The 18,800-nt window shown below is 37.7% G+C and overlaps 1 protein-coding gene across 1 annotated transcript in view; it reads right to left on the bottom strand.

The window, feature by feature from the left end:
- The window catches only part of LOC101108100 (cysteine sulfinic acid decarboxylase-like), a 61,106-nt gene extending 45,537 nt beyond the window's left edge, over nt 1–15,569 (bottom strand). The window contains exon 1 of the mRNA XM_042243503.2: nt 15,459–15,569. Within this exon, the coding sequence (XP_042099437.1) occupies nt 15,459–15,569 (111 nt within the window). The remainder of the gene's footprint in view (nt 1–15,458) is intronic.
- Nucleotides 15,570–18,800: the final 3,231 nt, after the last annotated feature.

Genomic DNA, 18,800 nt, shown 5'->3' with positions numbered 1-18,800 from the left:
GAGTCCCTTGGACTGCAAGGAAATCCAACCAGTCCATCCTTAAGGAAATCAGTCCTGACTGTTCTTTGGAAGGACTGATGTTGAAGCTAAAACTTCAGTACTTTGGCCTGACTCATTTGAAAAGACCTTGACATTAGGAAAGATTGAAGGCCACAGGAGAAGGGGATGACAGAAGATGAGATGGTTGAATGGCATCACTGATTCAATGGACATGAGTTTGAGTAAACTCCAGGAGTTGGTGATGGACAGAGAGGCCTGGCATGCTGCAGTCCATGGAATCACATACAGTTGGACATGACTGAGAGACTGAACTGAACTGAATTGATGTTAACTTCCACTGTACAACAAATTGATTCATATATATATATATATATATATATATACACATTCTTTGTCATATTCTTTTCCATTTGGTTTATCATAAGGTAGTGAATATAGTTCCCTGTGCTATACAGTAGAATCTTGTTACTTACTCATCTTATGTATGCTAGTTTGCATCTGCTAATCCCAAATGCCAGCTCCATCCCTTCCCTCCTTCTTGGAAACCAAGAACACACTTTCCCTTTGAAATTCTATTTTCACGGATCAATAATGGATTAAATCAACTAACTTTCCTTCCTTCTTTCTTCCTTTCTTTTCTTCTTTATATATCTTTTCTTTCTCCCTCTTTTCATATTTCTCTCTCTTATCTTTGCATTCAATTTCCCTTTGTTTAACAAGCAAACAATTATTGAACATCTGCACTGCTCTTGTGTTATATTTCCCAGAGAATAATATAACTGAGCTCCAAGACATTAGAGCTCTGCAGTGAAGGGAATACACCTCAGATGAGTTCTGCTGCTTGCATAAAACACACCTTAATTAGCATCATATTTTAAAGAATTCTATTTGTGAATAGATGAGACTAAAGCATTTGCTGAGCAATACTCTATATACATACCACTGTTTTAGAGCTATGGAGCATACAGAAGAAACTTTCATGGATGATCTGCTTTCAAAAGCTTTACTATTTTTTTAAAGATAATATGAACAAGAATTTAGGAAAACAAAGAATGATACAAGGCAGCATAGAACAGAAGCAGAAGAGAATAAGAATAGGTGGCAAGAATACACAGAAGAACTGTACAAAAACAGATCTTCATGACCCAGATAACCCAGTGGTATGGTCACTCTCCCAGACCCAGACATGAAGAGCATGAAGTCAAGCAGACCTTAAGAACCATTACTATAAACAAAGCTAGTGGAGGTTATGGTATTCCAGCTGAGCAATTTAAAATCCTAAAAGATGGTGCTATGAAAGTGCTGCACTCAGTATGTCAGCAAATTTGGAAAACTCAGCAGTGGCCACAGGACTGGAAAAGCTCAGTTTTCATTCCAATCCCAAAGAAGGTCAATGCCAAAGAATACTCAAATTACCATACAATTGTGCTCATTTCACATACTAGTAAGGTTATGCTAAAAATCCTTCAAGCTAAGCTTCAACAGTACTTGAACCTAGAACTTAAAGACATGCAAACTGGGTTTAGAAAAGGCAGAAGAACCAGAAATAAAATTTCCAACTTCTTTGGATCATGGAAAAAGCAAGAGAATTCCAGAAAAATGTCTACTTCTACTTCATTGACTACACTAAAGCCTTTGACTGTGTGGATCACAACAAAATTGTGGAAAATTCTTAAAGAGATGAGAATACCAGATCACCTTACCTGTCTCCTGAGAAATCTGTATGCAGGTCAAGAAGCAACAGTTAGAACCTACTTGGAACAACAGACTGGTTCAAAGTTGGGCAAGGAGTATGAAAAGGCTCTATATTGTCACTCTGTTTATTTAACTTCTATGCAGAGTACATCACAGAAAATGCTGGGCTGGATGAATTGCAAGCTGAAATCAAGATTGCTGAGAGGAATAGCAACAACCTCAGATAGGCAGATGACACCACTCTAATGACAGAAAGAGAAGAGGAACTAAAGAACCTCTTGATGAGAGTGAAAGAAGAGAGTAAAAAGGCTGGTTTAAAACTCAACATTAAAAAACTAAGACCATGCCATCTGCTCCCATCACATCATAGCAAATAGAAAAGGAAGAAATGGAAACAGTGAAATATTTTCTTTCCTTGGGTTCCAAAATCACTGCTGATGATGACGGCAGCCATGAAATTAAAAAAAAACACTTGCTTCGAGGAAGGAAATAGTGAAAAGTTGCTATAAAGTGAAAGTCGCTCAGTCATGTCTGATTCTTTGTGACCTCATGGACTGTAACCTGTCAGGCCCCTCTATCCATGGAATTCTCTAGACAAGAACACTGGAGTGGGTAGCTGTTCCTTTCTCCAGAGAATCTTCCCAACCCAGGGATCAAACCCGGTCCCCTACATTGCAAGTGAATTCTTTGCCATCTGAGCCACCAGGGAAGCACAAGAATACTGGAGTGGGTAGCCTATCTCTTCTTCAGGGGATCTTCCCAACTCAGGGTCTCCTGCATTGCAGGCAGATTCTTTACCAGCTGAGCTACAAGGAAAGCCCTGTATTTTCCTATGGTATACCAGATATACTAAACAAACTCCAAATGAACAAGTGCTGAATAATATACAAAAGAAACCTTACAAAATGCATCAGAAAGTTGGCATTAAAAAGAAAAATAAATTCTTAAAAGCCAATAAAGTGAAAGTGTGAATTTAGAGAAATATCACCAGGTATTGAAACTCACTTTTTTTGAGAAAATTCTTAATAATCAGTGTTTTCATTTTGATTGTAATATAAGTAAAAGAATAAGCAACCAGGTATAATACCACCAATTATTAAAAAAAATTTATTCTTTTCCTATTAAAATAAAAGTCTATAAATATTTGCATATAAATGAACAGTTTATTGGAGTTTAATTCAATATTTTGTGTTATGGTCTTTTGATCTTTTTAAACCATTTTTTAAAAATTGAAATATAGTTGGTTTACCATGTTGTATTACTTTCAGGTACACAGCAAAGTGACCCAGATATATATGTATGTATATAGATAGATGTATATTCAATCATATATACATTTTTTCAGATTCTTTTCCATTATAGGTTATTACAAGGCATTGAGTATAGTTTACTGTGCTACCAGTTGATCCTTGCTGTTCATCTATTTTATATACAGTACTGCAAATATATTAACTTCAAACTCTGAATTTCTCTCTCACCCACTCCCCCACTCTCACCTTTTGAAACCACAAATTTATTTTCTATGCCTGTGAGTCTGTTTTGTAAATAAGTTCATTCATATCAGTTTTTAAGATTCCACGTATAAGTGATATCATATGATATTTGTCTTTGTCTGACTTCACTTCATATGATAATCTTTAGACCAATCCAGGTTGCTGCAAATAGAATTATTTCATTCTTTTTTTGTGACTGAGTAATATTCTATTGTATGTATATACCACATCTACTTTATCCATTTATCTCTTGATGGACATTTGGGTTGCTTCCGCATCCTAGAGGCTATAAACAGTGCTGCTGTGAACATTTAGGCGCACATATCTTTTTTATTTTTATTTTTTGGTTGTGCTGTGTGGCATTTGGGATCTTAATTCCCCAACCAGGGATCAAACTTGTACTCCCTGCAGCAGAAACACAGAGCCCTAAACAGTGGACAGCCAAGGAATCCCTGCATGTATCTTTACAAATTATAGCTTTGGCTGAGTATGTGCCCAGGAGTGGGGTTGAAGATCATATGGTAACTCTATTTTTAGCTTTTTAAGGAACCTCCATACTGTTCTCCATAATAGATTATTAAGTTCATTTTACCAATGGGGAAACCAAGATATAGAGAGTGGTAGGAACTTATTTATTTCACTGGATTGTTTAATTTTAGTTTCCTGATTCTAAGCTAATTACCCTACATCAGTGGTTTCCAAACTATTTAGAGAAATTTTTAAATATAGATTTTTTTATAGTATCCATCCTTAGACTATCAAATCTTTGGAGCTGGGGCCTGGGGATCTGTCATTTATGTAAAGCTTCCCCAATTTCTGTTTCAGTCAAGAATTTTCTTTTGGCCCAGGCCAGTTACATAGGACTGACTAAAAGTTCACATAAGGTCACCCCAAAATACTGATATCTCTTTATGAGAGAGGTTTTGAAGTCATTATTAAAAGGAGTATAATTTGGGGGAACAGTCATTAGGACTCATTAAGACCAGAAGAGCTCTGAATTCAAATTTCAAACTGGCCTTACTTTAATCTCAATTCTGCTATGAATAAATCATGAGATTTGGGGCAAATGACTCAACCTCACTCAAATATAATAAGCTTTATTAATCTGCAAAGTGGAAACATTGGAAGAATTGAATGGGATAACATATGTAAACAAACAGAAATTCCAATGTTGATGTTGTTGTTCAGTCACTCAGTCGTGCCTGACTCTGCGACCTCATGGACTGTAGCATGCCAACCTTCCCTGTCCATCACCATCTCCCGGAGCTTGCTTAAACTCATGTCAATTGAGTTGATGATGCCATCCAACCATCTCATCCTGTCATCCCCTTCTTCTCCTGCTTTCAATCTTTCCCAGTATCAGGGATTTTTCTAGTGAGTTAGCTCTTCTCATCAGGTGGCCAAATATTGGAGCTTCCGCTGCAACATCAGTCCTTCCAATGACTATTCAAAGATGGACAGGATTGATTTCCTTTAGGATTGATTGGTTTGATCTCCTTACTGACCAAGGGACTCTCAAGAGTCTTCTCCAACACCACAGTTCAAAAGCATTAATTCTTTGGCGCTCAGTCTTCTTTATGTTCCAACTCTGATATCTGTACATGACTACTGAAAAAATCATAGCTTTGACTATAAGGATATTTGTTGACAAAATAATGTCACTGCTTTTTAATACAAAATTCCAGTACGAAGTTAAATACAAGCCCTGAGTAAGTTAAAGTTATTATTATTTTTAAAATATGGCCTTAAACATTTACCTTTATTTCCCTGTTTGCTTTAACTATTCCTTTGCTTTGCATGAGGCTTTCCATTTATACTTAGGGTTGTTCATCTGATTCAAATGTTCTGTAAGATTTCATGCTAAGGAATTAATAGTGCTGGAGCCTATTTTGAACGTTTATTTTTAGGTCACTGAATAGCAACTTATTTCTCAGTCATCAGTGCGGAAGAGCCTTCAATTAGGGGAATAGAATTAGAGGCAGGTGTGGAGACTGCCCCACCTGCCACCTATAATTATTCTACAGACTGAGTCCAGATGTCAGTGGGGATGTTGCAGGGAAGGAGGCAGCTGAGTGAGCTGACTAAGCTGGTGATGCCAACACTAGATTTAGTTTGGTTTTAGCAGTCCTGACTGTCACTCCAAGGATAGGAATACCTTGAGTATGTCACAGGAATAGGATTTGAAAGAAACATAGTGTGGGGTGTCAGAAGACATAGTCAGAAGCAAGTTATTTTTTTAACAAGAAATAGAGGAAACAAGCAGAACTAGGAGCACACCAAGAAATGCGGGCAATACAAGATTAGCAGAGAAACAGTTTTTTGAGGGCAGAGAGAACAATTAATCTAGGTTTTCTGAGTGATCACCAGGTAGATAGAGCTAGAGGCTCGTGTGAGAGACAATGTAGCAAATAGCTTGAGTTCTGGAGCCACAGGCCCTGAGGCCAACTCCTGGCTCCCTGCTTCTGAGCTGTAGGATATTGGACAAGGTACTTTTATTTTGTTCCTTCATTTATCTTCTATAAAAAGGAAGTAATAAATTTTAGTGCCTCTTCACTATAAGGTTATTATATGAATTAAATTAGTTAATACACATAGAGAGGTATTAGCAGAAAGTAAACAATACATGTTAGTTACTTTATGAGAAAGTTGTGTACATAAAGGAGCATACTAATTTTAATTATATATGAAATTACATAAAGTGTATGTTAAATTTTAATTGTATATGTAAAATAGGTATGCTGCTGCTGCTGCTAAGTTGCTTCAGTCATGTCTGACTCTGTGTGGCCCCATCGACGGCAGCCCACCAGGCTCCCCCGTCCCTGGAATTCTCCAGGCAAGAACACTGGAGTGGGTTGCCATTGCCTTCTCCAATGCAGGAAAGTGAAAAGTGAAAGTGAAGTCACTCAGTCATGTCTGATTCTATAGGAACCTATTGTTTGTACTCTTGTAACATCTTTTTTTTTTTAATCTTCTTTTCTCTGTAAAATGGCTCCAACCAACAGTTCTTTACCCTGGTTATTTCACCCCCAGATCCCAGTACAAGCTTGGGAGAAATATCCTTGCATTCTCCAAGAGGGAAATGGCAAGAGTACAGTAGACTCCGAGAGTATTAGGTCATGTAAGTACTTAGTACACAGTAAGCACTTTGGAAATAGGAGGAGCTGGATAAATCCGGAAATATGTAAAACACAAGTCAGTCACTCAGTCAACAGTCACTTTCTATGTATTAGGCTCCTTACTTGGTACAGGAGTTAAAAAATCAAACAGGGCGTGGCTAGCAACTTCGAGAAACTGGCAGTATCATTTGGAAGGCACACTTATAAATCAGCAGTTGTATGATAGTGTACTAGTAATAATAAAAGCATGACAGAATATCAAGAGAGCCCACAGGGGAACATTTGCATCACGACAGAAAGTGAGAGACTTCTCAATGTGGGCAGATCTTGAATTGAGTTAAAAATAAAGAGTAGGAGTTTAGTCAGATTAAGGAGGGGGATGGGAGACTGATTTGAAGGATGACAGAGGCAATTAACAAAAGGCTGTGTTAGAAAATGCGAATCATTATAGCTGGATCAAAGGAGGAGTTGAAAGAGAGGAGGCCAGAGGACTAGAAAGAATTTAGAATTATAAGGAGCTGAACACCAGCCTAGGGTTGGGAGTGTCTCACGTTTTAAGCAGGAGAGTGAGAGACCAAATGTGCATCTTAAAGCAGACTGCAAGTTATTCAGAGTGAAGCAGAGGGTATCAGACTGGAGGCAGAGAGGCTGGGAGTAAGGCCAAGGCAATAGAGCAGGCCACACATGATGACGGCCTGCTATGGCCATGCCAGTGGGCAGGCAGGAACACACGTTGAGAAATCCCCAGTAAGGTTCTGCAGAGCTGGGTAACTACTGGGTGTGTGGAGTGTGTGCGAAAAAATGGCCAAGAATGATTCTGCAATTTCTAGTTTGAGGGACTCCATGTAAGTTAAATCTGTCTCCAAGACGGGAACTGGAAGACAAATTGGTCTAGAATTTGCAAACTGCCCTTAGAGATGAACTTTCTGACACCCAAAGGGTATGTATCAATAAAAGGACAGGGAAGCCTGGCAAGCTGCTGTCCATTGGTTCGCAAAGAGTCAGACATGGCTGAGCAAAAATACAACAACAACAAATAATTATCAGCAACAAGGCAAAGGCAGAGAAATACCAAGTCCAACAGAGAAGAAATGAGAAGAGGAGGAGGAAGACAGAGTTGACAGGCATGCTGGTGAGAGAAAAAACGAGTTGGATTTGTTATTGTTATTGAAGAGATATCTCAGAGAGAAGACAGCTACAGAAGGGCCCTGTACTGGGGGAATAATCTGGAAATTTTACAAATAGTACTTTTATAAATCAACCAAACTCTTCTTTTCCTTTTTTTTTTTTTTTTTTTTGGTTACAGGAAATGCCCCCAAAGTCCACCCTGGAAGGTCATTCTCAAGAGGTCACAGCTCACTAATTCCTACAGTCTAACTCTGCTGGTTTGCACAGGTTGTTGCCTTGACCAAACTCACGTGAGGGGCAATTCCCTTCATCCAGATTCTGAGGTCATCAGTGGCTTCCCTCTCAGAGTGGAGACAGCAGAAATATGACCAGGACCTCATGTTAAGTGCCTGTTTCCATCTGGGGTCCTGTCCATGTGTGACTCCAGCAGGGAACTTGGATTTCCTGTGCAAGGTCAACCCAAGCAGAGGTGAGGTAGAACCAAGGGAGAGTTGAGCTGTTCTTATATCCTTTTTCTTCTTCCCTCAGGTATTTAAAAAACAAAGACTTACTCTGAAGAATAGTTTAGGATCTGGTAATTTAGAAAAAGAAAGAAGAGGAAATGAGAAATGATTCTTAATGAGTAACCTAGCCTAGTATTTATCCCTTGCTTCCCAAAAATTTTTACTAGTCCCAGAGAGACCATCCATCTGCCCCAGCTCAGGGAGGATATGAGACAACACAGTAGCAGCATGATGCTCTGGGGTGGAGCTGTGCTGCTGCTAGTCACTCAGTCGTGTCCGACTCCTCTGTCCGTGGGTAATCTCCAGGCAACAATACTGGAATGGGTTGCCATGTCCTCTTCCAGGGGATCTTCCCAACCCAGGGACTGAACCCAGGTCTCCTGCATTGCAGGCAGATCCTTTATCATCTGAGCCACCAGGGAAGACACCAGACATGAGCACTGATGAGTGTCTGACTTTTTGTCCTGCACAATGCGTATCTTTGTTTCCTTTTTTCCTACTATATCTTTCATATAATTTTTTTAAAAAAATTTTCTTTCCTGTCTTTCTCTTCTCTCCTTCCTTTCCTTTCTCCACTCTTTTTATCTTATCTCTTCTCTCTATATTTCTTCCTGTCCTTCCCTTGCTTGCTTGGTTTCTTCTTCCTTCTCTTTTCCCTTTCCCCTTTCTTCTTGACTACACTAATTAAAAGTGTGAACTTGAAACAGATTTCTTGATTTGGCTAAAGTCTATCTTCACTTCTTTGGTATATAATCATGGGTAAATTTCTGGACTTTAATATACCATATTTTCCCTATCCACAATCACATCTACATCAGAGTTTTATTCTAAAGGTTAGATGGCATCACGTGAGACTTTCATCATACACTTGGCAACTAATAAACATGCCATAAGCATAAGATACTACCATTAAATTTTAGGTTGCCTTTGGAAACTCAGTTCTCTCCCCAGGCATTTTTTAATTCCATTGATGTGACTAACAAGTGCAGTAGTCCCTGGCCCCAGCTCCCTCATTATCATTGTGTGTGTGTGCGTGTGTGTGTGCGTGTGTGCGTGTGTGTCTGTGTGCCTGTGTGCGTATGTATGCTTAATCACTCAGTCATGTGAGCCCATTGACTATACCCACTGGGCTCCTCTGACCATGGAATTTTTCAGGCAAGAATACTGGAATAGTAGCCATTCTCTTCTCCTGGGGATCTTCCCGATCCAAGAATTGAACTTTAGTCTCCTGCATCTCCCATTGGTGGGTGGATTCTTTACCACTGCACCCACAGGGAAAACCCTATCATTTTGCATACAAACCCTAAAACACTGGACCCTTTTTCTAAGTGAACACTTCCTGAGTCATCTCCCTCAAATTTTCTTTTATTATATTACAAAAAGGACAAAACTCTGTATTTTATTTTCTCATGTCATATTTTCACATAGCATCTAGACCCAGATAGGCAGAGCAATGCATAATACAATAAAAGATTTTGATAATGAACAATTTAGCTGGTCATTACATTTTTTAAAGGCCTCTGTAATGTTCTATATGGGAAAATAATCTAAAAAAGAATGGTTATATGAATATGTATAATTCACTCACTTCTCTATACATCTGAAACTAATACAGCATTGTAAATCAACTATATTCCAATAAAAATTAAATAAATAAAAATCAAATATTTAGAATTACCTATTAAAATTCAAAGTATAAATTATAAGAATGAATATAAATATCTTATGTGTGTGAATAATTTGAGTATTCTTAACTTTTACTTTTTAAAATTTGATTAAAACTTATTATATGTTTACAAAAAGAAAACTATTTGCAAAACTGAAAGAAAAAAGGCCTGAGCACACACATTTTGACTGAATTAAATGAATGGAGTGCTTTAGTTCCTATACCATGCTTTTGAGTCTGGCTGGTCACATGAGTCAATTTATCTCACTGGCTTTCCTCTAATGAATTTTTCGTCCACATGCTTGACTTAGGGTGATGGGTAGTCGCTTTTCCCTTGAAAGTAGCTTTTATTCTGTTTTCTATATATGTTTTTAATTTTCAAAATTATGAATAAAAATGTTTTCATCTGTAAAATGAAACTAAAAGTGAAACAATAGGTGAATGTTGCCCTTATACCAAGAATTAAAACTTATAAGCTATAGGGTAATATTGGACAGAAATGGGCAGCATTAGGTAAAATTCAGAAACAGATTGTAGTACATAGTGAAACTTAAAGTGATAAAATGACATTTTAACTAAATAGAAAAAGCGCAGATTATTCAAAAATCATATGGTATTCCTTTTGGCCTTGTTTGATTTCATATATAAAAATAAATTCCAGAGGGGACTTCCCTGATGGTCAGCTGATTAGGACTCCACGCTTCTAATGCACGGGACATATGTTTGATCCCTAATCAGGGAACTATTAATAAGATCCCACATGCTGCATAGTGCTGCCAATTAATTAATTAATTTAAAAAAATTAAATAAATAATAAATTCTAGAAGTACCACCACACTTCAGTCAGAATGGCCATCACTAACAAGTCTACAAATATAAAACGTGGGAGAGAGTGTGGAGAAAAGGGAACCCTCTTACACTGTATGTAAGAATGTAAATTTGTGCAGTCACTATGAAAAACAGAATGGAGGTTCCTTAAAAAACTAAAAATAGAGTCTCCATATGATCTAGCAATTGCACTCCTGGGCATATATCTGGACAAAACTATAATTCAAAAAGGCATATGTGCTTGTATGTGCATAGTACAACTATTCACAATAGGCAAGACATGGAAACACCCTAAGTGTCCATGAACAAATGGACAAGGAAGATATATATTATATATATATATATATATATATATATATATATATATATACACACACACATACATAAAGGAATATTATTCAGCCATTGAAAATAACGAAATAATTTACAGCAACATGGATGGACCTCAGTTCAGTTCAGTTCACTCACTCAGTCATGTCCGACTCATTGCGACCCCATGCATCGCAGCACACCAGGTCTCCCTGTCCATTACCAACTCCCGCAGTCCACCCAAACCCATGTCCATCAAGTTGATGATGCCATTCAACCATCTCATCCTCTGTCGTCCCCCTATCCTCCTGCCCTCAATATTTCCCAGCATCAGGGTCTTTTCCAATGAGTCAGCTCTTCACATCAGGTGGCCAAAGTATTGGAGTTTCAGCTTCAAGATCAGTCCTTCCAATGAACAGTCAAGATTAATCTCCTTTAGGATAGACTGGTTGGATCTGCTTGCAGTCCAAGGGACTCTCAAGGGTCTTCTCCAACACCACAGTTCAAAAGCATCAATTCTTCAGTGCTCAGCTTTCTTCACAGTCCAACTCTCACATCCATACATGACTACTGGAAAAACCATAGCCTTGATTAGATGGTCCTCTGTTGACAAAGTAATGTCTCTGCTTTTTAATATGCTATCTAGGTTGGTCATAACTTTCCTTCCAAGGAGTAAGCATCTTTTAATTTCACGGCTGCAGTCACCATCTGCAGTGATTTTGGAGCCCAGAAAAATAAAGTCTGACAATGTTTCCACTGTTTTCCCATCTATCTGCCATGAAGTAATGGGACCAGATGCCATGATCTTAGTTTTCTAAATCTTGAGCTTTAAGCCAACTTTTTCTGTCTCCTCTTTCACTTTCATCAAGAGACTCTTTAGTTCTTCACTTTCTCTCATAAGGGTGGTGTCATCTGCACATCTGAGGTTATTGATATTTCTCCCGGCAATCTTGATTCCAGCTTGTATTTCCTCCAGGCCAGCATTTCTCATGATGTACTCTGCATATAAGTTAAATAAGCATGGTGACAATATACAGCCTTGACGTACTCCTTTTCCTATTTGGAACCAGTCTGTTGTTCCATGTCCAGTTCTAACTGTTGCTTCCTGACCTGAATACAGGTTTCTCAAGAGGCAAGTCAAGTGTTCTGGTAGTCCATCTCTTTCAGAATTTACCACAGTTTATTGTGATGCACACAGTTAAAGGCTTTGGCATAGTCAATAAAGCAGAAATAGACATTTCTCTGGAACTCTCTTGCTTTTTCCATGATCCAGCAGATGTTGGCAGTTTGATCAACTTTTGGTTTCTCTGCCTTTTCTGAAACCAGCTTGAACATCAAGGAGTTCATGGTTCACGTATTGCTGAAGCCTGGCTTGGAGAATTTTGAGCATTACTTTACTAGCATGTGAGATGAGTGTAATTGTGCAGTAGTTTGAGCATTCTTTGGCATTGCCTTTCTTTGGGATTGGATTGAAAACTGACATTTTCCAGTCCTGTGGTCACTGCTGAGTTTTTCATATTTGCTGGCATATTGAGTGCAGCACTTTCACAGCATCATCTTTCAGGATTTGAAATAGCTCAAAATTCCATAACCTCCACTAGCTTCGTTCATAGTGATGCTTCCTAAGGCCCACGTGACTTTACATTCCAGGATGTCTGGCTCTAGGTGGTGTGCCATCGTGATTATCTGGGTTGTGAAGATCTTTTTTGTACAGTTTTCTGTGTATTCTTGCCACCTCTTCTTAATATCTTCTGTTTCTGTTAGGTCTATACCATTTCTGTCCTTTATTGAGCCCATCTTTGCATGAAGTGTCCCCTTGGTATCTCTAATTTTCTTGAAGAGATCTCTAGTCTTTCCTATTCTATTGTTTTCTCTATTTCTTTGCATTGATTGCTGAGGAAGGCTTTCTTATCTCTCCTTGCTATTCTTTGGGACTCTGCATTCAAATGGGTATATGTTTCCTTTTCTCCTTTGCTTTTCACTTCCCATCTTTTCACAGCTATTTGTAAGGCCTCCCCAGACAGAGAGATTATCATACTAAGTGAAATAAGTCAGAAAGAGTAAAACAAATGTATGATATCACTTACATGAGGAATCTAAGATATGACACAAATGAACATATCTACAAAACAAAAATAGATTTGCAGATATAGAGAACAGACTTGTGATTGCCAAAGGGGAGTAGGGATGGAGGAGGGAAGGACTAGGAGTGTGGGATTAACAAATGCAAACTATTATATAAGACAGATTAAAAAACAAGGTCCTACTGTATAGCACGGGAAACTATATCCAATATCCTATAATAAGCCATAATGAAAAAGAATATGAAAAAGAATATATATAATAACTAAATCACTTTGCTGTAGAGCAGAAATTAATATAACACTGTAAATCAACTATAATTCAATATTTTCAATTCCAAATATATTAACATAAATAAAACTAAAAACAATCTAGTTAAAAACATTAGCATTAAACATAGAATGCTAGCAAAATATCCTGAGGAAGGTGGCCTTTGTAACCTTTCTTAGAAGCTTTGATCCATAAAGCAAAGTTTGACAGATGGTTTCATAAAAAGTAAAACATTTTCATTTGCAAAAGATACCATAAACGGAGGCAGAAGAATATTATAAAAAATATAGTAGGCAGAAAATTAATCTGATTTTTATTGGAAGGGTTTTAGCTATTAATAAAAAGAAAATCAAAATAGTTTGGAATGAATATGAACAGTAGCAAAATGTAGATATGGGCAGTGAAATTTTATAAATGTCTTCAACTTCATGAGCGGTTAGGACAACACAGGTGAAAACAACAAGATGTCACCTCTATCCCATCAGATTGGTAATCCTGGCATTATGGTAAATATGGCATTATGACTTATTTAATGCCATAAAGATATGGGACATTTTATACTGTTCAAATGAATGTGCATTTTTAACACCTAAAATGTACTTACTCTTTTTTGTTTTATTTATTTATTTATTATTATTTTAATTAATTTTAAATTTTATTTATTTTAATTTATCCCAGTGATCCTATCCTTCTTCTGGGACTCCATCTTGGAAGATACCAACATATAAGGATGGAGTACAAGGATGCCTATTATTGTTAATTTATACATTGCTAATATAGATTGTTGTTAAACATCCATTTTTATCAATTAAAAGTGAAAACTTCTTGAATCAAATATGGTACATTCAAACTATGGAATTTAATGAGGCTATATTAGAAATAATTGGTAGATGGCTATACCCTTGGGAAATTGTTCATGATATTTTTAAGTGAACAATGAAAATGGACAGAGTAGTCTGGTGGGCTACAGTCCATGGAGTCTCAAAGAGTCGGAAACGATAGCACTCACTCACACACGTACATATACCTATATGCCCATGTATTTTTCTTCCAGTTTTCTTTAACTTTTTATTTTGTGTTAGAGTCAGCCAATTAAAAATGTTGTAATAGTTTCAGGGGCACAGGGAAGGGACTCAGCCATGCATATACGTGTGTCCATCTTGCCCAAACGCCCCTCCCATTCAGGCTGCCACACAACATTGATTAGGGTTGCCTGTGCTATACAATAGGTCCTTGTTAAATATAGTCATTTTAAATGAATCAGTGTCTTCCACTTTTATTGAGATATAATTGACATCAAGCACTGTTTTAAGTTTAAGGTGTATAGCATAATTATTTAAATTACATAATTATGAAATGATTACCGCAATAAGTTTAGTGTATGTCCATTACCTTATACAGGATCAAAATAAAAGAAAAATATTTTTCCTTGTGATGAGAACTCTAAGGATTCATCCTCTTTTTGTCTTCCATATATAACCTACAGCAGTGTTAATTATATCAATCAAGTTGTACATTACATTTCTCCTCTGGAAAAGAAAACAGCAACCAACTTCATTATTCTTGCTTGGAGAATCCCATGTACAGAGGAGCCTAATAGGCTGCAGTCCATAGGGTTACAAAGAGTTGAACACAACTGAAGCAACTTAGCGTGTACACACATTATATCTCTAGTATTTATTTATCTTATAACTGAAAGTTTGTACATTTTGACCATCTTTGTCACCATACAAAAATATTAATTATTCTTGACTATATTCCCTACACTGTGTATTTCATCCCTGTGACTGAATTATGACTCATTTATTTGGTAACTGGAAGTTGGTAGCTCCTAATCTCCCCCACCTATGTTAGTCATCTCCCCACCACCTCTCCTCTGACAACCACCTGTTTGTTCTCTGCACTTATGACTCTATTTTGGTTTTGTTATGTTTATTCATTTGGTCTGTTTTGGTTCTTTTGTTGTTGTTGTTGTTTGTTTGCTTTTTAGTTTCCACAAATAAGTGAAATTGCTTTTTTCTGTCTGACTTATTTCACTTAACATAGTACCCCCTAGGTTTATCCATGTTGCTGCAAATGCCAACGTTCCATTCTTCTTTGTGGCTGAGTAATATTCCACTGTATATTTATATACCAAATCTTCTTTATCCATTCATTCATTAATGGAGACTTAGGTTGCTTCCATATCTTGACGATTGTTAATAGTGCTACAATGAATATAGAGGTTCATACATTATTTTCAAATTAGTGGGTTTTTTTTTTCTCTAGAAAATACCCAAAAGTGGAATTGCTGGATTGTATAGGAGTTCCATTTTTAATTCTTTGAGAAACCTCCATACTGTTTTCCATTTTGGCTATACTAATTTACATTCCCACTGTTTTCCATATCCTCAGCAAAACTTGTTAACTTTTTGATAATAGCCGTTTTGACAGGTGTGAGATGATATCTCATGGTTTTGATGTGCATCTTCTTGACCATGACTGATGTTGAGCATCTTTTCATGAATCGGTTGGCCATCTGTTTGTCTTCTTTGGAAAATATCTGCTCAGATCTACAGCTTATATTTTTAGACACTTTGTGGGTGTGTGTGTGGGTGTGTGTGAGTGTGGGTTTTTTCCCACTTTATTTTTTAATTGAAAGATTATTGCTTTACAAAATTTTGTTGTGTTCTGCCAAACAGGGGCTCTGTCACAACCTATTTTTTAATTGGGTTTTATTTTTCTCTTTTTGATGTTAAGTTGTATGAACTGCAACCTCACACTCTCTGTGAGAGTCTGACACACCTAGAGTGTGTGAGAATGTTGACAGTTTTGTGCATTTTGCAGTTGCAAGAGTTTCCTTTAAATATTTATGAGGAGTTTGGATTTCTTTGGGTATTTTTCTTAGTATACAGTTCATCGTCTTCATCGGATCTTTAAGAGGATCTATTCCTCAAAATAGCATAAGACCCTTTGTCCCTAACCCTTGTAAGCATGAGAGAGGTAGGGGGAGGGGGGAGGTCTCACGACAATACCTACGACTGTCAATGTGAATATTCTATGACGTTTTTTCTAGGGAAAAGAATGTGTAAAAGAAGAAAAGCATTCTGAGCCATTTTGGCAAGGGTCTATTTATCAGTCATCTGTAGCTCCCCTGCCCCTCCTCAGTCCCCTCCTGCTTCCCTCTTCTCTCAGTCAGGCGGTAAATGGAGGGAGAACAAGTGCCACTCACTCTGGGAGGTGAACTCTATCCCTTGAGAACTTACTGAGGACCTGCAAGTAAACCGCCAAATCTGCTCAGCAAAGTCTCTGAAGCCAAGCTTGCCTCAGTTCTGTGAATAAAGGCAGACAGAGCAGTGGCAGGAACCAAGACATAAACAATTTTCATTTTCCACTTTCTTTCCCAGAGCTGGCATGCGAGAGATAAAAACCTGGTTATTAGCCATTTTCTACAATCCCCCCACACTCTGCTATTATTTCTCATAACATGTCTCTATGGATCATTAATGTGTTTGCAAGCAGATAATTTTGCATGAAGTATTTATTTACCGTTATTATTAAGTTGTGTGTGTTTCACTGGAAGCATCTGCTCTGAGGCTGTTAAAGCACATGATGAAAAAAATAGGCATGCACATGGAAGGAGTATTCTGTCCATGGACTGTGAGCAGGTAAGCTCAGCATGCCAAATAGTGATGAAATAAGGAGGAAATACAATGGAAAAACACACTTGAGAAATATATTACATAAAATAATTTACTTCTCATTCAGAATGACCTTCCTGCCTATTGGTGAGACAGCAGTCTGAGTACAGATACGGTCTGAAAATCATGACAGTTCTAATAGGGCAAGACCGATAGAGTTACACATTTGGATCCTGGAGTTAATTAGAGACAAAGGGTGGAAATGTGTATAACAGAAAGAGACACTGATGAGAAACTCTGGAGGCATGGAAAGCAAAACTGCTAGAGATATAGAAAGGGTACAGTTGAGGAAACCTATAAATTTAATACAATGAGACTTTTATACACATACTCCAATGTCTTCATTTTACAGCCCCGTGTATTGGCTTAAAAACCACAAAGGTGTCCATGTTTGTAAGTTAGACTGGAAGAATCAGTGCAGTGTTCATGCATGAATGTGTGTGCACTTCAAAGGCAGCAATTTTAGAAGAATGAGAAGAAAATTACTTCCTGGCCATTCATTGATAATTCAGGTGATATCTCGCACCTCCGTTTATAAAACAATACAATAATAAAAACATTACACAAAACATCATAAATAACATAAATGAGACATTTTCAAGTATTTCATGTGCCTTGGAAAATTCTAAACAGTAGTTTTAAAATTGATATCCTTTTTTTCTTTTATCCCTTTTCTCTCTCATTTCATCTCAGAGCCTAAAATGAAATGCTTTCAGGCTCTGTTAGTCCTGATGTTTGGGATTCAATGAGCCAGATTCCACCTTTAAAAGGGAAATTTATGCAGGCTTTTCAGTTTGTGAAAACATGTTCCCCCCTTATAAAATGTAATCTTTCCCCTGATGCTGGTTTACAAGGAACAAGTATATAGCCTAGAGCCATTATGGGGGAAAAACAACCCCAATGAATTAAGGAGCCTCATCTAATGGCTAAAGTTCTCAGGGAAAAACAAAATGAGAAGAGCACCTTAATCAAGAGAGGAAAAAAGAGTAGGGGATAAGAACATTAACCTTTAACCTTTAAATTCTGTGCCCGTACTAAACCAGCATCTTATAGTAGGTAGAGCTGGCAAGGCTTTACCTATGTTTCTTCATTCAGTTCAAGCACTGTTTCTCCAACTCCATATCAACCTGGCTGCTGCTATTATGCATCAAGTACCCAGGCAAAGAAGGGGAGGCCAGCAGCTCGGGGACTCAAAAGTGCCATTAGTGACAACCAAGACAGCACTGTGTCAGACAGACCTTTTTTAATGTTTTCTCCTTAGAATACTATCCAACTTGGAAGCTGTCGGTGGTTAAATTTAGCATGAAGTCCATGCTTCTCCAGTAAGAACTCACGGAGTTTTACAGAATCAACTTTCCATAGGTTAGCATCCCTTTTGTAGCCGGCAGGGCACCTGGTTTAGTTTGCTGTGTTCAGTTGCAGAGTGAAAGACAGGGGATCAGAACATGCATGTAAATATATTCACACAGTCTAATTATGAGCACCTCGGGTCTCTCTTGTCTATTCTTGCAGAAATATATATGTATGTATACATGCATACATATAGGCAGACTGCGAGTTTGTATATATGTGTGTATATATACATATACATACACACACATGCACACACAGAGATACATAAAATAGATCAACCCCATCTAAACATCTCAAGACTGGTTAACAGAACACATGCGCCTGTGGATGTCACATGAAGCGTACCAACCACGAACCAACCAATCTGAGGTCACACTGTTGGCAGGAGAGAACTGCCAAATCTTTGAAAATCCAGACCCACAAGGCCCTTATTCGGATATCTGCTCACATGGCACACTAAAAGAAATCTGAGACAACTAGACTGGGATGAGGTCCTGCCCTGACGAACACCAAAATGTTATCTAGTTTCTGTATGGGACTGACTCACACATAGCCAGCAGCATGAACACTAGGCTGCAATGTGGAAAAAGCACTGGTGCTTAATAAAGATCAATATTTGGCCTCGGGTTTTCCAGGCATAGTCTTGGCATCTCAGCCTTCCACTGCTGAGTGAGGAT

This window comes from Ovis aries, chromosome 1 (genome assembly GCF_016772045.2).
Source record: "Ovis aries strain OAR_USU_Benz2616 breed Rambouillet chromosome 1, ARS-UI_Ramb_v3.0, whole genome shotgun sequence".
Lineage (NCBI taxonomy): Eukaryota > Metazoa > Chordata > Mammalia > Artiodactyla > Bovidae > Ovis > Ovis aries.
Note: the sequence above shows the minus strand (reverse complement) of the source record. Positions and strands in the feature narration are given on the sequence as shown.